The sequence below is a fragment of the Naegleria fowleri genome (genome assembly GCF_008403515.1).
Source record: "Naegleria fowleri strain ATCC 30894 chromosome Unknown tig30, whole genome shotgun sequence".
Classification (NCBI taxonomy): Eukaryota; Heterolobosea; class Eutetramitea; order Acrasida; family Naegleriidae; genus Naegleria; species Naegleria fowleri.
This window is the reverse complement of record NW_025407962.1, coordinates 599,979-624,506: the sequence shown is the minus strand read 5'-3', so window position 1 is coordinate 624,506 and position 24,528 is coordinate 599,979. Positions and strand designations below refer to the sequence as shown.

Genomic DNA, 24,528 nt, shown 5'->3' with positions numbered 1-24,528 from the left:
GCATGGACAAAAGGAATGTAAACTAAATGATCGTTGGCTTTCCGAAATTCTTAGCCAATCCTTAAATTTCCTCAATGAATGTTTATTTAGTGTTGACTGTTGGCAAGTTTATTCTTGATGGATTGAGCGATTTTGTTACCTTTAGAGAGGGCGATAAATCCACGATTGAGTGTGTGTGGTCCAGAGCCATCATTGGACAAGAGAATAATGTGACATCCGTTTTCTCCGTTGACTGTGGAGCTAGGATCCACTTCAACTTCAATATCAGAAATTGAATCGTATGAGAATTCCATCGTGGAAGAGCAGCATGAATTGAACAAACTTCCATAGTTGTGTACAATTAATTCTTTTCTTTCATCGTCAAATTTGAAATCTGTTGATTTTTGAAGAAGTGCAACGGTCAAGAATGGACATCCAATACAAGGGCATAAAAAACAGCATGCGCATCCAACAATTCCGAAAATGTTTGCCAAAGTGTTTGACTCGGCTTTGATAACGGAGGAATGGTGCGAAGAGTCTGTCATTCAACTTAGTATTAATACTACGGAGTGAAATATTTTTTAACGTTGTTGAAGTGAACATTTTGGATATCGAGAGCTCTTAAATGTCGAAAAATGAACACGTATATTCGCTCCCGCTCCTCACAAAAGTTCTGGTTTCTGCTTCAACTCCAATTTCTGGCCTGTTATTTCTTGATCCTTTTCTTGGACAATTCTTTTAGTTCTGAGGAACTGAAGGAAACAAGCTTCGACACAGAAAGCGACCCATCAAGCAATTGTGACACAATATTCTTGTTTTTAAGCAACTTCACAATAGCAGCAGCATGATCTCCATTCGAAAATTCTGGATTTGGTTTCTTTAGAATGGCTTTTTCTATTTCAATGGCTAATTTTTTGTTTTGTTTGTGGTCTATATCATGAACAGCCAATGCGTCTGAAAGTTTTTTCCTCCTTGTGGCTCTAACTTTTTCACTGGGAATGCTATTTTGTGGTTCTTTGTTTTTTTCTGGTTCTTTTCTTCGTCGGCCTCTTTTTTTTGGTTTGCTGTGACATTCATCACCTACAGTACTAGTCGATTTCTTAGATTTCTTTGCTTGTGGTGAATCATTCTCCTCTTGCTCTTCATCAGTGATTTGTACTCTATCGAGCTCTACGCTTTCTTGCGAATCATGTTCACTTTCTTCCGAGCCATTCAATTTAGAATGACATTCTCTGCATACAAACATTTCTCGTTTTCCACACACTTCAAATGGAGAAATATTTTCCTCAAGAAATTTTGTTGGAATATTCTTGTCTAATTCTAGTCTATAAAAGCATACGGAACATAATAGATATTCCCCGCATTCCTTGCAAGCCATGAGCTCAGGTCTGTGGATGTTGCAAAAATTACAAACGGTATAAGAAGAAAAAAAAGGATCTCTGTCACCACTGTCTGATAATTCTCCTTGGTCGGCTTCCTCTTGGGCTGCCATACATAATCGCTCAATATAGGGAACGACTAAGGGATTGATTTGGGGCTTGGGTTTTGCGAGATTTGCACTCAGCGGTTTGATTTTTGGAAGCTCTTTTTTCACTTTGATAGATTGAGGCAGTATTTGTTGATTTTGCTGTGTTGTGAGTTGATTCTGCCTTTCTAATTGTTCTCTTTGTTCAGTTTCTCTTCTTTCTCTCTCAATTTTTTCTAATTCTTCTTTTTTTTCTCGTTCAATACGTTCTTTTTCTTCTTGAACTGCTCTTTCTTTTTCAGCTATTATCTTTTCTCTGAATTCTTTTGCAAATTTTGTGCTTGATAAACGAATGTGCGCGAATTCTACATGCTGGCAATTATTTAAAATAAAAGTTGCTTGTTCCATCACGTACGATTCTTCAACACTATGCCGTTCTTTCAACAGAGAAATAATTGTAGAATATCCTTGGTCAATGTTCTGCACAAGAATGTCATGCAAGTTTAACCAAAGTTCACATTTCTTTCCAAATATTAAATAATACGTCTGTTACAACTATTTCTTACCTTATAAAACGGATCATAAATTGGCTTATATTTCTTACTTGGGTTCATTATTTTGAACCAACCATTCTCGTTTTCAAACCATATTCCTCTTTCTTCCTGTGAATAGTCAAAAGCCCACCGAGTGCTATCTTCACAAAATGTGTAATACATTCTATTTTCAGGCTTTTCTAAAAGGGATTCATCCTTTGTTTGTGAATACTGTTTTGCATCGCTGCATTTAACAATAAATCCTGTGAAACACAACCTCATTTCATCTTGTGATTCTATACCAACCAAGTATTTGTCATCTAACACGTCATTACAAAATTAGTAAGATCGGAATTTTAAATCGATTTTCATTTGGTATTGGAGAAGCATACAATGTTTGATATACACAAAACAATCATGATTGAGCAAACACTCACCATCACAGGCTGCGGTTTCGTCCCGAACATTTCCAATGTTAGTAAAATCCCTCCGTGCACTCCTTGCTTCAAATCTATCCAAATATGACAATGACTTCTGTGTTCCCGAACGATTGCTCACCATACTATATCCATCCGGTATTTCAGAATCCATGATTGTGAATGGTTCCGATGGTGTCATATTTATGCGGTTAATAATTATTGTGATGAGATGATGGGATGAGGATGGAAAAAAGTTGTTTTTATAAAGGCTTGAGCACTAGATTGTCCTGAGAGAGAGAAGGAGGATCACAGTCGTTGTTTCTGCTTATTTTTTTCTTTCAAAATTCAAAGCCTTCATTGCCTTTCACACCTCAAAGACTATTCTCAAGTCTTGGAATGTATAATTTTCAGATGAGGAAATGAAGGGTATGTGAAGAGAACTTGACACCATTTTCCACTTGGGATATGCTTGGAGAGGAGACTTGTCCAAAATAACTGTGATTTTACGAATTCGTAAATGTCTTGAGCCTTTTTGAAGTTTTGATAACTTGTAATAATTGCTATCGTAATGCTCGTCTTTGGGTTCCCGTCGAATCTGGAGAAAAACAAGCTGTGAAGTGTTTGGACAGAATTTGATGAGAGAACGACAATAACATCCAATGTTCGCATCTTCGAAAGGTTCTTCTACGCTTAATTTTCTCCAAAACAAAGTGTACAAATTCAATTCCCAAATGAATGGATATTCTGTCACTTTGGTGCTGCTGTGAACTCCACCACAAATAAATAGTGAATCTTGTGATTGAATCGAGGTCATGTGATAGACAGAAGGTCCTTCATTTCTGGTTTCTATATATTTCCATTCTAGTGTTCGTAAATTAAGGGAAAATAAGTTATTCATGGAGCTATACTTTTTTTGTTGTGGATCATAGGACAATCCTCCATACAATATTAATGTATCTTTCCCGTAAATGTGTGAAACATGATGGCACAATGAAAGAGTATAAATGAATGGTTCCTGATCTTCGGTTTGAACCTTCAATAATCTTCTATCCTTCAATGAATAAATAAGCAAAGATTTTGTTGTCTTCAATTCCATATTCTGACCATGTTCACAACCTCCATGCATGATGATAAATTTATCCATGTAGAGACTGCATGAACAATGAATGTTAATATCACCAAAATTAGCTCTTTGAAGCCTATTGTTGAGAAAGTGACTTCTCCATTCTGGTATTGTGAAAAATTCACTGTCTTCAAAATCGAAGGGTGTGTCAATAATTTCTTGGCCCACAGTCTCAAGAAGTTGTGCGTGAGTATCAAATAGTTCTATTATCATTTGATCTAAATTAATGACCGTGTGTCTGAATGGAGATGAGTTTTCATAGCAGGTGAAACGAATAATTTTTGAAAATTGAAGGGATTTGTTGAAGCGTGAAGCAATGTCAAATTTCTCTCTGGTGACATATTGATAGACAATACCTATGGTAGAGGGTCGATTCGGGTGGTATTGAATCTCAAAGCATTGTGGTTGCCTTTTTTCTGGACACATACTATTCACAAAAAAGCAGTCTTCATCACCCTCGGTGGTGAGAGAGCCATCAAATAGATGGATACTTTGTTGAAGTTCAATTAAATCATGAGATGGTATGGATTTAAATTCAAACGCTCTTGACTTTTCAAAATAGCACAGCGTGTCATTGCCAATAAATCCTCCATAGTGTCCTCCTCGGGCGCTGCTTAGTACACTTTGGCCATTAATGGAAATTACCTTCAATTTTAGTTTTAGGTATCCTAGCGAAAAGACAATATCATGTCCAATTTCAAAGTAATGATAATGATAAAAATAGTAAATGTATCCAAGCAATGTACTAAATGATACTGCAGAACCACTTAAATCATCAATCTTAAAAGTAATAGTTTGAAGGGATCGAAAACATTTCTCACTGTATAATGGTAAATCCTTGGAAATTGCGTACGTTTTTGAATCAAAGTGAGGATAGCTATAGTAGGGATTACTTTTGTCTCGAATTTCACAATTCACTTCATCGTTTGTTTTTTCTCGGCATTTTGAAGGGTCCATAAAGAAGAATCGAACAGGTATTTCCTGGCCCATTTCAACGCCACATGTTTGTCTTTGATATTTTCCAATAAGTATCTTATCTTCATCCATATCTCTCAATATCACTCGGTAGACTACTGAGCTTGGGAAAATTCTTGCATAGAGAACAAAATTTTGAGTGTCAGTGGTTATTTGATTCGTCTCTATCAATGAGCTGCTGCAAAATGCACAATCAAACTTGGCATCGCTAGTATGTGAAAGAGGAGCACATGTGAGAAATAATGTTGGTTGCTCTTTGAAAATAATCTCACGATCTAGGAAATTCTTAGTTGGCTGTGATATTACAATGTCTACCGTAGTGTTAGAGGTGATAACACCAAAATGGGCAATCTCGTTCCGCGCAAAATACAAGTTGCTGACAATAAACTCAACACAGCTCTTGGTCTTTTTAGAATGCTTATTCATCGATGAGTAATCTAGTCCTATGGTTTGATTTTTTCCGAATATGTGTCCAACATAATTGACCTTGACAAAGGTTGAAAATTGTTCTTTCAATGTATTCTCATCTAATTTTGAATTATATGCACTATTTCTGAGTTTTAGTAGAGAAATGATATCTTCTTCATACTTGACTGTAAAAACAATACTTTCTAAAATGGCAACTTTTGTTCTATTTCCAAATACGAAAGAGTAAAAGTCTGGACATAATCTCTCTTCAACATCCCATTCGAGATATGCAGACTCTATTGTAACTTCATCATATTCTTCAACCTCGAGAGATTCTCTTTGAAAGAAATTCAACGCAATTGTTTTCATATTTTTCTTCATAAAAGACTTTTTCTTTTTTGAATTTGCTGCTTCATATTGTTCAGGCAAGCAATGATAGACACATCGTTTTCCTCGTGAAGAAAGTAACAAATAAATAATTTCTTGTCGAGATGGGTTAGAAGAAAAGGTGACAGATTCTACCGAATATCGCTCATAAAATGCTTGCTTTCTCAGTGCAAGAAACAATTTTTCTGACACAAATACTCTATTTCCTTTCACCATGGATTCTAGGCTAATTTTTCTAACAGAGAGTTTTCGTATTGCAACAGGAGGTCCCTTTGTGTTTGCCTCCTCATCCAACAATGTATTATCGGTCATCAATGGATCATCTATAAATTCTTGCTCCGAGTTATTAAAATCTATTGGTCTTTCTTCTCTCACTCGGACTTTCTCGTTAAACCTAACATGTTTATGTTCATGATCCGAGTCATCACCTCCACTACTACTACGATTACTTCCACTATCATACGATGAATCATTGAGTAAAAGATCACCATCATCATCACTCCAATTTTCCTCTTTCATTTCATCCACAAATACAACCCTTCTCCTCCGATTCTGCGATGTTGTTGGAGATGATGAATTTGAAGAAGTATTAATATTATTACTATTGTTGGAATTATCGTTACTACTACCGGTACTACTAATAGAGGCAGCAGTTGCGGAAGAGTCGTTGGATGATGATTCGTCGACTATCGGGTGATGGTCTTCGGATTTATCATTTTGCATTTTTGTTTTTGATCGTGTTCTCATGTTGCAACTCTCAACAATCGAGATAGATATAGAAAGAAGGAATAAACTGAACTGAAATCATGTACAAGAATGGAGAAGATGAGGATTTATTTGAATTCTTCTTTTAATAAATCTCAAGTTCCAAAATGTCCAATTCTTGTGCGAGTTGTTGACTCGTCAGTCGATCTTGTGGTGACAGCTTTGATAGTCTCTGGACGATATTCATCAGTCCCTTAAGGACTACATCTTTGTAAGCTTGTTCTCCATTATAACTTGCGTAATTTCTTAGGATCAAGTTCATCATATCGTTTTGACATTCTTTTTCGTTTTGAATTAATTTAAATGAAACATTATAGTCCACATTAAGGGAAAGTAATTGAAATAAGGTGACGCCCAGTGAAAACATGTCAGCAGAAAGTCCATACGAATGATGGAGTAATACCTCAGGTGCTTCAAAAAGTAACGTTCCAATTTGTGTATGACGTGTCGTATGAATATCTGATTTAGCTGTTCCAAAATCTGATAATACGACATGAATTTCATTGTTTGAAGGATCAAACGATCGAATGAGCATGTTATGTGGTTTGATGTCTCTATGAATAATATTCTGCGCATGTATAAAAGAAACAGCTTTGGCCATTTGGAAGATAATTTGGAAAACAAGTTTCAGAGGAATAGGTCCTTTCTTACCCTGATCGATCAGTATGGTTTGCATGACATTTCCATACATGTATCGTTCCATTAAAATACATAATAATGGAGAGAATAACACATTGCCACTAAATTCTGGTGTTTCTTCCAAAACTTCTTTCCATGTAAAAACTTGTTTCACTGTTGCAATATGTTCGTGTTGGAGCATTTTCATAAATGTGGCTTCTCTTTTTGCGCTCTCTTCTTCTTTGATTGTGTCCTCCTCTTTTTCATATTGGTGATCATTGCTGGAGAGAATAAATTTAATGGCAAGCTTTTCATTTGTGAGTGTATCTTCACAGCCAATCACAATGCCATATCCTCCTTTTCCTAGAATATCTGTTGCCAGATATCTATTCTTGATCAAGACGCCAACGAAAGCATTAGAATAATTGGCCATACTATCTGCTCCCACTTTTTTGGCAATGGTTGTGTTTTTCTTGAGTTTGAGTTCATTCACTCCTTGTCGATCCAGTTCCATTTCTTCCATGTCTTGAATGTCAATAAATTGATTAAAAGTTTTGTCCAAAAATTGTAAAGAATATAAATCCTTTCCTGGAGGAAAATCACAACGCTCAACAATCTTGGCGATAAACGAGGAAATTGTTTCTATGCTTGAAACTTTCATGATAAATTTCTTGGTTGATGTTTGAAATACATTATTTACATATTCTACAGAAAACTTGTATGGTATTTCTACAGGTTCATTCATAGGTTGTAATGGCTTATTTAATACCACTCTAAGAACAGAAATCTCATTGACTTTGTTACTGAAAGTACGTTTCATAACATTGACTGCATTGTCATCTGTCACGCCAATATTTTTCAATTGATCCGAGTCATAATAGAGTTCAATATTCTTGTCGTCCTCATTTTGTAATTTGTTAAATTTTTCTTTTGCCAACGTTTTCAACTCTGTCACAGTGGAGATCTCAGTGATGGTTGCGAAAATATTCTTTTCCTCAAAATTAATGTATACAGAAATCGATAAGGGTTGTAGAATTTTTTCAAGTTTTGTGGAATATTCTTCGTCTCCTTTTGTTTCTTTTTTTGGTTGAACTGGCTTGGTTATAGATTTCTTTGAGTTGCTTGGAATTCTAGACGCTTGTGGTGAACTCTCCTCAAAATTTCTTGAAAAGCTCTCTTTAATCGGTGGTGATGATTTGGTAAAAACCGAAGAGTTTTTCGACTGTGGTTGCACTGGTGAAGTGAACACAATTTGCGGTAGTGCTTGCAAATAACTCTCAGGCGATTCTGTTGGTATGTATCCCGACGATTGCTGAGGTGGTGGTACAAGGGAATTATTATAAACTTGTTGATCGTATTGTTGAAACATCATGTCGCCCGTTGATTGTTGAGGCGGTAATGTATCTCTGGACATGATCGTCGGCTTTGTGACTTCTCTTGTTGAGCTAGGAGTTTTGCTGGTTGTTGTGCCAGTGATCGGACGAGAAGAACTCGTACGAGATATTGATGTGGTGGTTGTTGGAAACAGTACACTGCCTTTCGAAAGAATTGGTGTGTTTCTCTCTCCAGTGGATTGTGCGAGATTAGAAGTGGGAGTAGCCACGTATTGTGAAAATTGCAAATTGGTATCTGAATGATCAATGTCGTAATTTTTGTTGGCTGACCACTAAATTGTGTTTAATTAAATTTAGAGAGTGTTGAATGGTGTTCACGGAAGTCAGAGGATGAAATATCATTAAAATAATTTGAATAATATTATTTTCAAATTCATGATTACAAATGATTTTGATGAAAAACAAAACATTGTAGTTGTTAAACAATTTGATGCAAAATACGCACGTAATTTCGGGCTCCAGAGTTTGATGATGCCTCTATATTGAAATCACCAGTAGTTGCTCCACGAGGTGTTGTCGTATTTCCCATTTTTCTCTTTGAAAAAAACGACATGCTGAACTAGGAACAAGTCAATTTTTTTTAATTATTTTTTTAAAACTATTTCTCGATCACCTGTTATTGTTTGGCATAAATAAGGAGGAAACTCTGAGAAATCGATACTTCTTCTGGTAAAACTTCCTTGACGTCTAAGTCTTGAATTTCATACCATTTGTCCTCTGCTGTATGGTGAATGTGAATCTTGTAAGGTGTGCCTTCCCCAATATTTCCCTCGTGACATATATTTGCAACCAAGTTGTAGGTTGAACCCGCACCAGATGGATAAATTTCACTTATATCTAGATTTTTGAGAGGAAAGTTGACAACAGTATTGTTTTTCTCTTCAAAGAAATAGTTCTTTGAGAACCTCTTTACATGAAAAACAAGATAAGGTGGCAATTTTTCAATCTTGTATCTCCTCATTTCTACATCTCCATTCTTAAGAGGTATGGCTGTTTCTTTCATTCCATTAAATTTAGAAAGTAAACTAAACAGTGAGACTTGAGGTAGAATATTTCGTGCATATTCGTCCTTAAATAGTGGTGTGGATGGAACATCTAGAGTCAAATACATGAAAGGTGTTTTGGATTGGGAAGTAATGTCATCCTCGTTATGTTGAGGATTAGACGAAGAATCAGTTGCCGAGGCTTTCTTTCTCCGTATAATGGTTGAAGTGACAATAATTTTCCCTCTAAATGTTTTAGAAATAATACTTTCTTGTTTGGGTTGATTGTTTGTCAGTTCAGTATGAAGAAAGTTTAGCAGCCATGTGAAAAATTGGACAGGATCTATACTTTCTCCTAATTTGAATTGCTTGTTATTTTGAAGAATGGTCTGTACAAATTCGTGAGGATTTACATGGCTTTTAAAACTTTTGGGATTCCACATTTTCCTCAATAGTTCTCTCAATAATAAAACGGCCCTAGATTTCACTTTGGTCAAATTAATTTGATGTAGCAGGAAAAAGTTACGAACGCTTTTCACACGGGAAAGTGCCTGAATGGCCACATTGATACCATCGGTCGATTGCTTAATGGAGTTGAGACCTACAATGCCTGGAATAAATTTTGCTCCATTACTCAACGCAACACATACTCTCGTTTGATTGTCGATTTCTTGTACTTCCTTTTCGGAATAGGTTGGATTGAGATTGAATCGAATATCATCCAACGTATGGTCAATCACTTCATAATTATCAGGCAAACAATAAATCTTTCCGTTTGACAAGCTCATGAAGATGTGATGCCCCTCATTGAGAGCATGTATAAATGCCGGAGTGGTCTCTCCTTTTCCTTTGAAGAATTTTCCATCTACTAAACAACAATACACATTAGTGTTTGATAAAGTCTCACAACATTCCTTCTCAAAATCAAAATCAAGAACTTTCCGATTAATCGAGTCAAGATAGGGACACTGGTAGCTTCTTTCATCAATGAGACTTCCTTTCGATGGTTTGAGTCGTTTTGGATCCTCTTCTTCATGATGATGATTATTGGTTGAAGTTGTATCATCCTTATTGGCTTCCCTCACGGAAGTGTTTGGATTATTTATTTCGGATGATGTCAGATGTAACGCATTTCCTTCCTCATCCTGGACATTCTCAATCAATGGCTCATCCAACAAAGCATCATGGGTACGTTTTGTCATCGTTTTGTGGTGATGATGTACCGATATGGCTGATGATCAGAGATCTCCAAAATTACACAATTCAATTTCAAAATCAACCAAAGACTTGATGGCCAGTTTATAGCAGCAGCAAAGCCGACCTGTTATTGATATTGATACTATTGATGATGAGTCTTCTTCCGAAAAAGAATTACTTTCAAGGTGGAAGTGCTTGTAATGAAAGATTCAATAAAATTGAATTTTTTGTTGTTGTTGAAAATAAAAAAATGAGTACCACACAGACCATTCATTATGGTGGATCCGCATCATCATCATCACGTGGTGGTGATAAAGACTTCAATATGGACGAATTTATCTTTGATGAACCTGAAGTAACATTGAATGAAGATGTATCAAATGTGGTTATCATTGATGGATTACCGATTATTGAACAAGCAAAGGAAGAGGCTTTAAAGTCAAAGGTATTGCAAATTGTGGAGAAGAAGGGAGAAGCCAAAGTTTTGAATTTTTATATTCCATATGATAGCAATGGAAAGTCCAAAGGAATGGCTTTCGTTGAAGTAGAGAGTGCCGAGCAAGCTAAGAAGGTTATTGCTGGTGTCGAGGGATTCCAATTTTCCAAGTTTACATTGCACGGAATTTCAGCAGCTGATGTAGACAAATATAGCAAATTTGATGAGAACACATACCTACAACAACAAAAACAACAACACTCAAAGCAATACAAAGAAAGAGACAATTTGGTAAGCTGGTTGAAGGATGAAAAGGCTAGAAGTCAATATGCCTTGAGTTATGAAGACATGGTTGATATCTGTTGGAACGATCCACTTCACTTGAAGGAAATTGTCTATTCGAAAGAAAAGTGGTCTGATGGTGATATTGATTTTTCTCCATTGGGATCCTATCTGGTTACATATCACGAGCAAGGTGCTGCCTTGTGGGGTGGTCCACAATTCACACTTCAAGACTCATTGTCACATAAGAAGGTGACTAGCGTTCAATTCTCTCCAAAAGAGTCATTTGCTGTTACTGTAAGCGAATTACCAGGAAGAGCCAGCTTGTGGGATTTGAGAGCACAAAGAAAAGGGTTGTCTATCCAATTGAAGGGTAATCTTAGAGGACCTGTCTTTAAGTGGAGCGCAGACGAAAAGTACTTTGCAAGATTGGGTGAAGACTGTATTCACATTTTTGATTCCTCAACAATGGAATTGCTTGGCGGAAAGCCATACCTTGTTCCAGGTGTCAGAGATTTTGCATTTAACCCAGAAGGAAAGTCATTCTTGATTTATTCAGCTGTGAATGAGTCAAACGGTGAAGGTACCGTTTCTTTGGTTGACGTCGGAAGAATTGTGAAAGATTTAAAGTCCAAGCCATACTATAATGTAACAGACATTAAGTTGAGGTGGCAACAAGCTGGTGATTACATTGCTATCGCTGTAAGCCGTGAATCTACAGTTTCAACAGAAAAAGTTACGACAACAACATTTGATATTATGCGAGTCAATCAAAAGAACTTCCCAATTGAAAGTGTTACAGATTTCAATGACTGTGTGGATGACTTTGAATTTGAACCTGTTGGTGACACGTTAGCAATTATTCATGGTCCTGGTAACGTCAAGAAATCTTTCAGCTTGTACACATTCAAGGGTGCAACCAACAAACTTATCAAAAAGGCTGAAAATAAGACAATTAACAGAATGTTTTGGTCACCTCGTGGTCACGATTTGGTACTCGCCAATACCAAGTTGGTGAGTGTTACATTGGAATTCTGGAATGCTGATGAAGGAGAACTCATCGGTACTGGTGAACACTTTGCAATGACTGATGCATGTTGGGATCCATCCGGAAGATACTTTGCTTCATATGTTAGTGCTGAACGAAGATCTAATGACAATGGTTTTATCATTTGGACTTTCCTTGGTAAGATCATGCATCAAGCTCACGTTGATAAGCTTCATTCTTTCAAATGGAGACCAAGAATTCCATCTCTCCTTACCAACGCCATGGAGAAGGAAGTTAAAAAGAGATTACCTCAAAAGAAAGTTGAAATTGAAACCAAGCAACTTGAAGCTGCTCGAGCCATGCGTGACGAAAAGCTCAGAAAAAGAAAGAAGGCATGGGATGAGTTTGAGGAAGTTATGGCCAGATTGAAGATTCAATATGAGAAGATGAAACCAGAATTGATTGCTCTCAAGGGTTATGATCCTGACGAGTATAATATGGAAGAAGTTGAAGAAGTGATTGAAACAACTGAAGAAGTTGTTGAATAGGCTTAATTATTATTAAACAAATTAAAAATTTCCTTAACCGCTTTGAAGAAATGCCTTCGTTCACTCGCGAGTTCAACGAATAAAAGCGACACTTACTTAGCGATCTAGTATTTACAAGAATCTCGCTACTTTTTATTTTTCTTCGAGGGATTCATTAGCTTTGAGGAGACTGTTGCCGATTCCTCTTCTTCCTTTTTTCTCTTCTTTTGAGCTTGTTTGATAGACAGTTCAGCATCCACGTCGTCGCCAAGTTCAGATCGAATAGCCATCATAATTTCAACCTCTTCCTTACTCCGAATCATAGAGTTTAGTTCTTGTTGTGACATATCCATATCTGTTAATTCTTCACTTGTATCTACGCCTTCTTTCCCAATGTAATACGGTATCGAGCTCGTGTGCCTTTGTCCAGAAATAAGAGCCTCTTCGGGCACACCCTCAAGAAGTAACTTTTCCATTTCTAAAACTTCTGCTGAAACTGGTGAAGTTGTTAAGCTTTTTTTGTCATCCTCCTGTTTTGTTAAATTATTCGTCATTGATTGCTGAATTCGTTGCTTGGCAAGCCGCACAGCTTCTCTTCTCTTTTCTTTACATAGCTGAGATATAATGAATGAGGGAGGTAAAGATTCGGAAATTTGTGAATTAATTAATGCAATTTCTTTGGATAGTTTTCCTTTTGTCATGGTGTCAAGTCGTTGCAGACTAGATTTGAGAACCTCTTGAGGTATGATCTGAGAAGGGTCTTCAGATTTTACAGTGGAAAAAGAGGTCGACGATGTATCAGAAAGACGTGTAGGAGAATCTGGATCGAGTTCTGTTTTCGTTCGATGTAAATCTCTGAGCGCTTCTACATGTTCCAATATAAAGGATAAATATCGATTAAATGATACGTCTTTGGCACAAATTTCGTGATGGAAAGGTAATTCTTTTGAAAGATTAAGTAATAACTGTTTCAATTCCTTATATCTTTCTCGTATCGTATTTTCACCTGTGTGTGTAAATTCTGCAACTTCCCGACAGGTTAATTTGATAGAGCATGATTGCATGGCCATTATCAGAGCAGCTCCAACAAGAGCTACCGGTCGACGTCCGGTATCTAGACATTCTTTGATGGCTACTCTAATGATGCGTCTCATTCTCAAGTTTACATCTGTTTTCTTTTTCATGTCCACATTACCATTTGTATTTAAAAAAAAATCTTCAAATTCATTGGTCATTCTATCACACAACACCTCTAGATCGAGAGGATCGACTTGAATTCCAAAATTATGGCAAATTGCTTTGTATTTCTTTCCCAGCTCAAAAATACTGTATCCTGTGACCTCTGAAAGATCTAAAAGAGTAAGTGGTAATTTAGCACGTCGACAAACAACGTATATCGATCCACAAATAATCCCGTCTATCCACTTTGTTCGTGTATATCGTAATAATTTTGCAGATGTTGAATCCTCCGTTTCCTTAGCTTGCTCTTGAGTATTAGATGTCTTGTTAGAGTAGAGAGTTGTCTTAAACTTTTCTTTGAGAAGTGCCATGTGATGTTCACGTTGACCTTCAATAGAAGGTGACGCGTTAGTGTTAGAATAATCCGGTAAATCAAAAATTCTTTCGGGGCTGTTTTCTTCACTAGATTCAAGCTTACATTCTTTGGATGGAGAGGTAGCTTCATCATTAAAATCAACCTCTAAATCATCCTCGTCTTGATCTAGCACATGTTCGCCTGTATTTAAATTATAAATTATGGAATTGTTGTCTGCTGTGTCTTCTACTATATCATTACTATGTAATTTCCTAGTTGTCTTTTTTCCAATCTCATCATTCGGTCGTTCTGCCATTTTACAAACTAGATCCATTACCTCTGGTAAATATCGTTGTGGAACATTCAGAGCAGCTAAAAGTTTTTGTGCTCGTGTTTCGGCTTTGTGCTTGGCCGATATTTGACGTTGTAATCGAGCTTGAGCTTTGGAACTCAATCCCTGAATGACAGAATTAGGATCTTCTGCTGTGGCAAAAATATACGCACCGATCAATCCTTCATCATGGGAAACATGACGACCAAGTTTCGTAGAATCATCCTTATCAAACTCAATCTCTTCTCTGAAAATAGAGCTAGTTTGAAAACCAACCGATGATGAAATACTTGTTCCACATTCCGTACAGCAATCACCATAAATACCATCCGAATCAACAAATTCCAATGAAGCTCCACAATTCCTACATCGTGTCCCATCATCATAGTGTTGTTGTTGAGGGACATTTCCTTTCAATGATGATGATCGTTTTCCATACATACTCATCATTTCTTCGTGATCCTCCTCTTCCGAAAGGCTTTGAGTACGCGAGGAAGAAGACCACCCCGATGAAGAAGAAGCTACAGAGTTTGTGGGTGAAGATGCGCTCGATGGCATTTTTTTTAAACTGATGAATGTTTTGAATTCGCAACTCCCAATTTAAACTTCAACATGATTCATGAAGTTGTGAAAAGAAGAACAAATTTGATAGTCCTCTCCGCTGCGATCAGATCTATTCATGAATCATAGTCAGGAACCTCTTCATGTTGACCTCAACATGTAGGTGAGAACAACCTGTTGATGACAAACGGTTGTTCAAAAAGACCCGCTCTTTTTAACTGCCTCCATTATTTAAAAAAAATGTCTGAACCAGCAACACCCACCATCAAGGAAGTTTCGGCTTCTTTGAGTAATCCAATGAGCTCACTCGAATTGTATTTTTCTGATCATTTCATGGAAGATGAACCCATGTATCGAGTGTTTGAATTTCCGGAAGGATTTGATATTGAAAACTTTTTAAATGGAATTAATGATCCGATGACTCATGACGACGCCAATCAAATGAAAGATGAAAATGATGAACAATTTTTGAAAATAGAAAATAGTGTTGAGGATTTACCAATTGCTTTTTATATTAAAGGAGAGAGAACGGCTCCTGCAATTTTATGCACCGATTCCAATAGTTTTGATATCACAAAAGTGGATACCTCCAATACGGTACTTGTTTTCGATCCCAATAGTGGAGAAATTCATGGAAGAGTGTCATGCATGTATGAGGTCACACCAACCATTGTCCGAGTGAGAGAAGAAGTTGAAAAAGTTCTACCATTCTATCCAAAGAATGGTTTGAGCGAGCTCTCAAAGTCTTCTTCGTTGAACTCAATCTCTGGAAATGTTAAATTTCGTGCCGAAAATCAAAAACAGGCGATGACATTGGCAGAATTAGAAACGTGTATTCGAGCGAGTCGTCAAGAGATTCTGGATTGTCTAATTCACGAATGTAATGCCTTGTGTGATGATGAGAGTCAACGATGGTATTTGTTGGATCAGAAGTTGTTCTTCCAGATTTATGAGTTGCTACTCTTGACATTAGCCGAGACATCTTTTACAGATAAGCTTATTCTTGATCGAGAGTCAATTGACAAAGAACTAAGTCAGGATTATGATTCTGTTTTGCTTCAACATTGTCTACAATTAATATCCGTCAGGGATAGAAATGATCAACAACATACACTTAATTTATTCTCCAACACTGTAGAGATTGATATTGACAAAATTTGTATTTTCAATGCAATTTCTCTATTCTCTTCTCACAACAAGTGGAGACTTCAAGACTTTCAGAATACTTGGCATGAATCTTTGAGCTCTTTTCAGCAATTGCAAGGATTTAAAAATCCTGAAGTTTCTTCGCTTATTTCACAAGGATATTGTGTGACGGTGGAGGAGGAAAAGAATGCATCTCAAGATAGTATAATGCTTTATTTCCTCGATCGACGATCGCTTCCATCTCAATTCAAAGAACGTCTCTCGAAAATGTTTACGTGCAAACCTAAATGGACATTTAATGAGTTGCTTATATATCTTGCAGAATTGTTCCCAGCCACAAAGAATGAATCATCTCTTCATCAAGAAATGGAAGCCATGCTTCGTAAGCACTGTAAGGTTCAACAAAATCCACTCAAAAAAGAAAAATACTACATGATGAAGTAGTTTGGCAACAATTCCTGAATAAAAAATCTCTATCGTGTGTGTTATGAAATAAATAAAATTCCAGAGTGAGTTCATTTACTTTTTAGCTGCAGTTGAAGTTGGGGTTGTGGCTGGCTTTTCAGCTGGAGTCGTGGAGGCCTTTGTCTCAGTAGTTGGCTCTTGAATTCCAGACATTTCTTTTAGCCTTAATAATGCTTCGTCCTTTGAAATTTCAAGCTTTTTGTTGGATTGATTGAAAATCTTGTCAAAGATGGTGATGGCTTGAGTCACTTGCGATGAAACATCACTGACATTGGATGGAATAATCACAGTGTTACCAGCCTTAGCAAGTCTACCAAATTGTTCAATATAATTTTCTGCAATCTTCAATGCAACAGCTTTCTCTCCATTTTCATGGGAGATAGCAGCAGCCAATCTTTCAATGGCTTCTGCGTAAGCTTCAGCAGCAGCTTTTACAGCAAATGCCCTACCCTTTGCAAGGTTCATTTCTTCAATCATGTTAGCTTCAGAAACCAATTCAACAGCAGTCTTTCGACCCTTAGCAACGTTTTCTTGAGCCTCTTTTTCAGCAAGAGAGTCCAAGACAGTCTTTCTTTTCTTACGTTCAGCTTCAGCTTCAAGGTCCATCGCCTGTTTAATTTGAGATGGGACTTGAATATCTCTAATTTCATAACGTTGAATTGAAATACCCCATCCAGATGCAATCTTTTCGATACCTTGCACAATTTTCTCGTTCAAATGTTGTCTCTCTGCAAATGTATTGTCAAGTGTGATTTTACCAATTTCTGAACGCATGGTTGTTTGAGCCAAGTTCATGATGGCCACAAATGGCTTTTCAATTTCGTAACTTGCCTTGTATGCATCAGTAATACGAGTGTACAAGACACCATCTAAATTGAGTTGTACGTTATCTTTAGTAATGGCTGTTTGTTTGTTAACCTCCAAAATAATTTCCTTGGTTGTGTGCTTGTAAGCAATGGTGTCCAATAATGGAATTAAGAAATGGATACCACTGTCCAAGGTTTTACAGTAACGTCCAAAGCGCTCGACAACCCATTGTTCAGCGTGAGGAACAATGACAATTGGCTGTTTTGAGAAATTGTTTCCATTTGATCATGGATTTTCACATATGAAAAAAAGGAATGGCACAATCGATGGTGATCATTACAAATTTCGAAAGATCACATCCAAACAATTTTCAAGTTTACACAATTATTAAATATTATGATCATAATATTTTACAATTTGAAGATTAGTCCAAGATCATATTGAATTTCAAGAATGGTATACAGTACACCATAGTCTCTCTACTTACACTCAACAAAGTAGTTCTCAATCTCTCGGAATAGCTTTCAGTATTAGAAATTTGTAAACCAGGAATAGCACCATGAGTAGAAATATTTCCTCCTACAGTAAATTCCTTTGCATTAAACTGATAGCCTCTCATCATCATCTTGGAAGTCATTTCATTCTGAAATAACATCATAGAACCAAGAGAATGCTTTCCGAATAAATCATTCTTGGCCGATGATGATCCAATGACTTTCTTGCTGATCACACCATAATTGTTGTTGTTGTTTGATGAAATTAATCTACGGGAGAGCGTCTTTGAGCATTGGCGCAACATTTTTTTTTATTTTTAATTCTTTTTTGATTGGCTTGAAGAAGGGAAGAACACGGTAATAACTGTGACATCGAGGAATACCTGTTTACATTATCCTCTCCGAGAGTCGAAGAAGAGACTCCGTACCAATCAACCAGCACCCCAAAGGTTGAATTGGTTTTGTACCCAATTTAAAATCAATGACAAATCATTTTTCTCTATTTAGTAATTAATTAGTTGTCTCTATATAGTTAATCTGCAATTTAGTGTCTCTTAAAAGAAGAGATTCAGGAAAATGTTTTTTTGCTCTTCTTAATCCTCTTCGTCAACTGTTTGCTTAATAGTCACCGCTATTCTTAGAATATATACCCTAAATTCGTGTGGTGTCAATTCGTTCATCATCTTTCTTCCACCATGTGATTTTGTGAAAAAACTACTAGATCAATTCTTTATATTCTAGTTGTTCATCATAATAAATTTCTAATAGTATAATAGTTCGAACGTGTTTCACTGAAATGGAATGCCTGTCCATATACTGAATAGAACTTTGAAACGACAGGATTTTCTCCAATGTACAGAGATGCTATTCAGCTCTCATTTCTCTCTATAGCTACCACTTTATTGCATTCTGAAAAGCTATGAGTTCGTTGATGTTTAGGGAAAGGAACATTGGCAATGAGCAAACTTTAATCCATCCTTGAATAATGGCTGCTGAAGAGATCTATCCAACAGTTTCTGAATATTTTGAAAGTTGAAACACCACAACTGTAGCAATGATAACGTTGTATTCCATCTACAGTTCATCATCACTGGTCTTTAGATGTCTTGGACACGTTCGACATGAATTTTTCCCTTTTCGAAGTTAAACTGCTTTCAAATGGAAGTGCTTTCCACCTTTGGTAAATTAAGTAGTAACTGAATAGTTATCTTATCAGTCTAATGGGCCTCAATATGTCATGAGGCCTATTTCCACACGTCTAACCTTAAAGGTATTCCACACCCTTCGAATAGCCACATCACAACTTTGGACAATTTAAAATTTTCAACAGTTTCTTTGTTTTTCACATCCTCAAAAACAAATCATTCTCACCAAAAAACCTCAACTGGTTCTGCGTTCCACCTCCTTGCTCGTTATTATTGCCTTTTCTCTCGTTGTTTTGCTTGACTCTTCTTGCTTGGCTCAACAATGCAAGAATCTCAAACCTTTCGCTGATCCAGCTCCTTGCCCTTCTTGTACGTTCTGCTCAGCCACTGCTTCCTGTTGCACTGCTGCTCAAGATGCTTCTGCTTCACTTGCCGCTTCATTTACTCAAATGATTTCCACACAATGTTATGATCAAACGAAAATGGGTCTCTGTGCCGCTTGTGATCCAAAGAATCAACAATATGTGAATGTGAATGGTTCTTTGGTGATGTGTAAGAGTGCATGTGAAAGATTGGCAAGCGCTTGTTTTGGAACGTCGAGCGGTTGTGATAGTTTTCCAACCACTGATTGTTGGAATGGAGCTGTTGTTCAAAAGATGACAAGTTTTGTCGTTGTCGCCGCCGCCATGATGACTGTTGGAGTTTTCTTGTTGTAAATGTTTTGATGTCATTCATCAATAAGAAGGAGCATCATAAAGAAGAATAAATGATCAAACAAGATCGTTAACTTTTCACTGTTAATGTCCATAAACAATAAGTGATGTAATCCTTAGGATAGGAGGTATTGTTTATAGTGACCGGTAGTCAATAAAATCACAGATTCCCCAATTCAATTGAAAGAACATTGTCTGTATGCTTGTAAATTCAAATTTCATTTAATCAAATACGATTACAAAGTTGACATGAGCAACAGTATTGGAGAATAAGTGTCTTTGAATAATTTAAGCAATTCTTTTGAACATCTCAAATTATTTGTTATATTTGATTCCAAAATGCATCATGACCTTAAGGACCTTTTCTAACAAATAGAAAGCAGGCATTCCATCACAAAACAATTGCTCGAGAGTATCTTTAAGAATTTCCAATTCATCATTGTTTAGCTCTTGAGGAGGAATTTCCAATAACATGTCAAGCACTTGCTCGCAGCTTTGGTCACATTGTCCAAAGAAAACACTAGTCATCAAATAGTCGCAATATTCTGCAATGAGTGATTCACCACTTCCATTTTGTTCTTTGGTCTCTTGTTCTTTCCAATGTCTTAAGTTATCTATTCTACTTTTGCACTTGAGTGTAGTAATAATAAAAGGAATTCGTTGTTTCTTGACCATGAAAACTACAATAAGGTTCTTATCACAAACTCTAATCTTCCCTCTACTGATGTCACGAGTACCATACTTGATGCACTTTTGAATGTCTATATTGTTGATATTTCTAATCCTCTTTCTTGACTCTGCATGGTAAGAAAGTGAAAGAGAAATGTTTTCTGTCATGCATGACGAATAGCTCATGACTGTGCCAACATCGCTATAATCGTCATCATCATCTGCGAATTGATTTAAAGCATTGGAAGCATTATAAAATTCTTCAGATTCTTGAGAAATATGAGCAAGAAGTGATTTTCTTGTGTACATTTTTTCAATGCATTGAATTACCTGATCTCCTGATTGGTAATCAGGACGATTCTTTGCAATATTGAAATAATGTCCAATGATCAATTTCAATTCGTGCATGCTTTTCTTCTCTTCTTCACTTTCGAATGTGTCACATTGCCATGAAATAACTAGATTGAAGATTACGCAAGCAAGAATGACATGTGTTACTAGTGTTTCTACTTTCTGTTCGAGAGCAATCTGTTCACATTCATGCAAATAGTAGAGAGCCAAATCAGGGGAAGGCGCATGTCTTGCTAACAAGGAAAGTATTTTTGCCAATTCAGTCACATCTTCAGCGTTGTTCCATTGAAAGGCTCCCATTTCGAATAATTGACATGCCAAAACGAAAATCAATTCAGCATTGGAATAGGATCCGTATCTTGCCTCTAAAACAACAGCCAATTTCAACATGGATGGATTTGGCATCATGTGAAACTTCGTAATCAGCAACAAGATGTGTCTAAGACCTCTTAAAGAATTGATCCCATACGAAGCCATGGCACTTTTATGTGCAACTGACGGATTAAGAAAGATAGGTTTGAGCTTTTCGATCATATGACTCATTTCATTCTTCATCAATTCTTGATGGCCTTGTCCAGCAAGTTCAACTGTTTGATTTGGCGGAACCAATAAATCAGCAAGATTGTTACCACCGTTTTCTACAACTGGCGGTACTTGCTCCACTTTCTTGTCGTTAGCATCATTTGGCATTTCCTGCTCCGATGATGGTGTGGTGTTGCTACTGGTGGTTGACATCTCTCGTTGACGACGCAACAAATGACACAAAGTGTTGGTGAGCGCTTGCTTTCTAGTTTGTTGATGTACTTGAATACGATTTTGAATGAGTTGAGACACATCGACCGGTGGGCGTTCTTGTTGGTGTGTGTCATCACCATCGTCTCTACTTGATGATGGCTGAGGTTGGGAAGGAAGCATATTTTTTTGACTTGATTCTGACAGAGATTGGAGCTCGATTCGTACAATTTGGAGTTGGGAATTCATGACATCGCACTCATTTGACAACCTTCTCCATCCATTCATCAGATGTGAATATTTAAATGTTCTTTTCGCTCTAATAAGTCATGTTATTATGGTTAGCCATAGGGTGAGAATGAGCTATGAATGCTTCTGACGGCAGTAAACCTTGTTCTTTGGCCTTTGTGAAAAGCTCTAGAGCTGTTTGTGGTACCCATTGAGCTTCCTCCAGACACATGAGTGCATATTGGTGTGTCAATCCAGTATATTGTGATAATTGAAGGACTAAATGTTGTTGTTCTGGTGAATAATGTTTCGTTTGTACAGCAGGTGCTTGTGGATGAAGAAGATGATTGAGTGACGAGGCGTGGAAATTGGAGTAAACAGGTTCTTGAGAAATGAGTTGAGAAGTATTCTGCGTAGAAATATTAATATTCGGTAATGAAGAAGTAGTTTCAATTGGAGGCGAGGTTTTCTCTCGTTTGAGCTTTTCCTTCTCTTTTTCCTTCTTTTTTTGAGCTCGTTTTACTTCATTGGCTAAATAAAGTAAAGTGTAATTTCTCATCTTGTCAATTTCTTCAATTTCTTTAGTTTTCTCTGGAAATATTTCAATTAATCGCTGTATGGCATCTACATAGTGGTAGGTATCTCGTAACGTGAAAAAGTTTTGGTGTGCCCACTTATTTCTACATGTTCGAACTTCAAATAAAAAGGATTTTTCAGCATTTGTTAAATTTCTTTGATTTTGTGCAAATAAATCGTTCCAATGTCGTAAAATAATAGAAATGATATTTTGTGTATCCCAATTTTGTGTTGCATCGTGAGATGTTCGACTCAGAGAAAACGGCTTTGAAGATGATGGGAAATCAATATCTAATTTGTTGGAAGATTGTTGAACGGCTAATTGCCAACCTTCTTGTCCATATTGTTCAATTAAAGCTTGTTTTAAAAAAGGTTCATATACTCGATTAAACAATTTTAAACATCTTCCGAGCAAGTCGTGAATCTTTTTTATAAAATTGGATCGTCATTATAATAATCGACAAGATCAAGGCAAACAAAAATCATTTTCCAAATATGATATATTATATTTTGAGATATATTTGAAAGTCATTGGTGTGAATTATTCAAGCAACAACATGTCATCTTAATGGTGTATCATACATGCTTTCATTGTTTCAAAAAACTTTCATACCTTTTGTTGATCGAGTGTTTCTTCCGATTCGGATGATGACGAAGAAGAGGAGGAAGCCTTCATATTTTTTACGGATTTTTTAGACTTCACATCATGAAGAGGAGCTTCAAATGTCATTAACATCATAAAAAATGTTCATCCGGAATCTCTTCAAGTCATCACGAGCTGAGAAAGGTAGGAAATTTGCTGCAGTAATATATTTTCGAATTCGTCTCATCGTCACTTCATTCCAACAACAACAACAACACCACAAATATAATTTTAGGATCTTCATTGTTAACGGAGGAAGAAGTTGGCGAACAACATTCTTCATATCAAGAAACGTATAAATTACCAGCATCCATATCAGTTCCTCTCATTGAGGATGATGCTCTCATGAAGTCATTGTTTTTTCCAAATCAAATATTTGACAAGTGTGATTGTCCTGTTGAAGACACAAAACCCAGCGTATTGGGAGATATCTTTTGCAGTGTGTCACCTTATTCCGATGATGTGTTAACATTCAAAGATTTGGATCGAAAGGATATGTTTCTTCAGAAAATGAAAGCTATTAAATGTGAGCGAACGAATCGACAAATTGAAATGATTGCACAAGATTATGTCATTAAACAACGCTTTCAGTACAGGTATTTTTATAGAAAGAGAGAAGACAACACAAAGAATTCCGAATGCCTTCTAAATATTGCAATTGGAGTGATGAGTGTCAATCCACAATTTGAGAAGAGAATTTTGGACTATGATCCATCAGATGAAGGACCATTCTTCCAACTGGTGCCTCTGGTCGGTAATAGAATTCTTTCATGGAATGATTGTTCTCTTGTGAGTAAGTGTTTGCACAATGTTTAGGAAATGAGTCACTGGTACATTGTTTTCATTGTGATCGATCCAAATGAAGCTGTTGGATTGAGATGCAAGGAAAATGTGACAACGATCATTGATTTAGTGAAATTAGTGAATCAGGAACAGGTCACAAAAGTGTTAGAAGAATTAGCTGATGAATGTTGCTTTTGGAATGGTGAAAAAATGTTCAGTTATACATCCAACAACAGCTTTCACTGTAAGTGTCATCTTAATATTTTTACACATGTCTATAGTTAAAACATTTTTAGTTCTTAAAGCCATCATTTCTAGAATTTTAACAACTCTTTCAAAGATTTCTTCTTTAAATGATGAACAAAAAACCATTTCCAAAAAGTCATTGGATGAAATTATTGAATCAAAATTAACGTATAGCATCAAAACCTATGTTCGAGAGTTTGTGGAGGCGAAGGGATATTCAAGAGCAATTATTCCTCTAGCTCACAAAGTGAAACCGTTGAGCCCAGAAATTATCAAGCAATTTGGGGAGAGTTATCAAAGTCTTCCATCAAATGCATTAACTCAACCATTACTCTTCACAACAGAGCACCAACTTGACATTTACAAAAAGATTGTGGAAACCAATATGTCAACTTATTTCGTTAGCGAAGGAATGCAAGAATATCGATTTTGGAGTGTAAGTATTCCGTTTTTTGTAGATATATAGGTCTAATAAGCTTTGATCACGTTCTGAAAAGTGTCTGAAACGCTCCTTGTCCAAGGATAAACAACCTGGTGAGGATAAGGGTGTTTTACAAATTATTTTAAAGGATAAGGCATTTGATCTCTATGACTACACACCGCAAAAACCTCAACGATAGAAGAC

At 36.5% G+C, this 24,528-nt stretch overlaps 12 protein-coding genes across 12 annotated transcripts; 3 read left to right on the top strand and 9 right to left on the bottom strand.

Moving 5' to 3' along the window:
* Positions 1-86: 86 nt before the first annotated feature.
* On the bottom strand, positions 87-524 carry FDP41_002870 (uncharacterized protein; the record flags this gene model as incomplete). The annotated part of the gene is made up of 1 exon (XM_044706112.1): positions 87-524. The coding sequence occupies one exon, from the start codon at positions 522-524 to the stop codon at positions 87-89; it is 438 nt and encodes a 145-aa protein (XP_044563068.1).
* Positions 525-685: 161 nt separating this feature from the next.
* On the bottom strand, positions 686-2,595 carry FDP41_002869 (uncharacterized protein; the record flags this gene model as incomplete). Its single annotated transcript, XM_044706110.1, has 3 exons — positions 686-1,966; positions 2,011-2,297; positions 2,415-2,595. The coding sequence occupies 3 exons, from the start codon at positions 2,593-2,595 to the stop codon at positions 686-688; spliced, it is 1,749 nt and encodes a 582-aa protein (XP_044563067.1).
* A 165-nt stretch (positions 2,596-2,760) lies between these two features.
* FDP41_002868 (uncharacterized protein) lies at positions 2,761-6,012 on the bottom strand (the record flags this gene model as incomplete). Its single annotated transcript, XM_044706109.1, has 1 exon — positions 2,761-6,012. The coding sequence occupies one exon, from the start codon at positions 6,010-6,012 to the stop codon at positions 2,761-2,763; it is 3,252 nt and encodes a 1,083-aa protein (XP_044563066.1).
* Positions 6,013-6,139: 127 nt separating this feature from the next.
* Positions 6,140-8,595, bottom strand: FDP41_002867 (uncharacterized protein; the record flags this gene model as incomplete). Its single annotated transcript, XM_044706108.1, has 2 exons — positions 6,140-8,338; positions 8,512-8,595. 2 exons carry the CDS (start codon positions 8,593-8,595, stop codon positions 6,140-6,142), a joined length of 2,283 nt encoding a protein of 760 aa, XP_044563065.1.
* An 87-nt stretch (positions 8,596-8,682) lies between these two features.
* Positions 8,683-10,251, bottom strand: FDP41_002866 (uncharacterized protein; the record flags this gene model as incomplete). The annotated part of the gene is made up of 1 exon (XM_044706107.1): positions 8,683-10,251. One exon carries the CDS (start codon positions 10,249-10,251, stop codon positions 8,683-8,685), a length of 1,569 nt encoding a protein of 522 aa, XP_044563064.1.
* Positions 10,252-10,496: 245 nt separating this feature from the next.
* FDP41_002865 (uncharacterized protein) lies at positions 10,497-12,500 on the top strand (the record flags this gene model as incomplete). Its single annotated transcript, XM_044706106.1, has 1 exon — positions 10,497-12,500. The coding sequence occupies one exon, from the start codon at positions 10,497-10,499 to the stop codon at positions 12,498-12,500; it is 2,004 nt and encodes a 667-aa protein (XP_044563063.1).
* A 125-nt stretch (positions 12,501-12,625) lies between these two features.
* On the bottom strand, positions 12,626-14,902 carry FDP41_002864 (uncharacterized protein; the record flags this gene model as incomplete). The annotated part of the gene is made up of 1 exon (XM_044706105.1): positions 12,626-14,902. One exon carries the CDS (start codon positions 14,900-14,902, stop codon positions 12,626-12,628), a length of 2,277 nt encoding a protein of 758 aa, XP_044563062.1.
* Positions 14,903-15,145: 243 nt separating this feature from the next.
* FDP41_002863 (uncharacterized protein) lies at positions 15,146-16,495 on the top strand (the record flags this gene model as incomplete). The annotated part of the gene is made up of 1 exon (XM_044706104.1): positions 15,146-16,495. The coding sequence occupies one exon, from the start codon at positions 15,146-15,148 to the stop codon at positions 16,493-16,495; it is 1,350 nt and encodes a 449-aa protein (XP_044563061.1).
* Positions 16,496-16,570: 75 nt separating this feature from the next.
* Positions 16,571-18,122, bottom strand: FDP41_002862 (uncharacterized protein; the record flags this gene model as incomplete). Its single annotated transcript, XM_044706103.1, has 2 exons — positions 16,571-17,581; positions 17,811-18,122. The coding sequence occupies 2 exons, from the start codon at positions 18,120-18,122 to the stop codon at positions 16,571-16,573; spliced, it is 1,323 nt and encodes a 440-aa protein (XP_044563060.1).
* Positions 18,123-19,990: 1,868 nt separating this feature from the next.
* On the bottom strand, positions 19,991-21,610 carry FDP41_002861 (uncharacterized protein; the record flags this gene model as incomplete). Its single annotated transcript, XM_044706102.1, has 1 exon — positions 19,991-21,610. The coding sequence occupies one exon, from the start codon at positions 21,608-21,610 to the stop codon at positions 19,991-19,993; it is 1,620 nt and encodes a 539-aa protein (XP_044563059.1).
* Positions 21,611-21,746: 136 nt separating this feature from the next.
* FDP41_002860 (uncharacterized protein) lies at positions 21,747-22,907 on the bottom strand (the record flags this gene model as incomplete). Its single annotated transcript, XM_044706101.1, has 2 exons — positions 21,747-22,655; positions 22,845-22,907. The coding sequence occupies 2 exons, from the start codon at positions 22,905-22,907 to the stop codon at positions 21,747-21,749; spliced, it is 972 nt and encodes a 323-aa protein (XP_044563058.1).
* Positions 22,908-22,975: 68 nt separating this feature from the next.
* FDP41_002859 (uncharacterized protein) lies at positions 22,976-24,523 on the top strand (the record flags this gene model as incomplete). Its single annotated transcript, XM_044706099.1, has 5 exons — positions 22,976-23,018; positions 23,110-23,667; positions 23,740-23,901; positions 23,954-24,339; positions 24,401-24,523. 5 exons carry the CDS (start codon positions 22,976-22,978, stop codon positions 24,521-24,523), a joined length of 1,272 nt encoding a protein of 423 aa, XP_044563057.1.
* Positions 24,524-24,528: the final 5 nt, after the last annotated feature.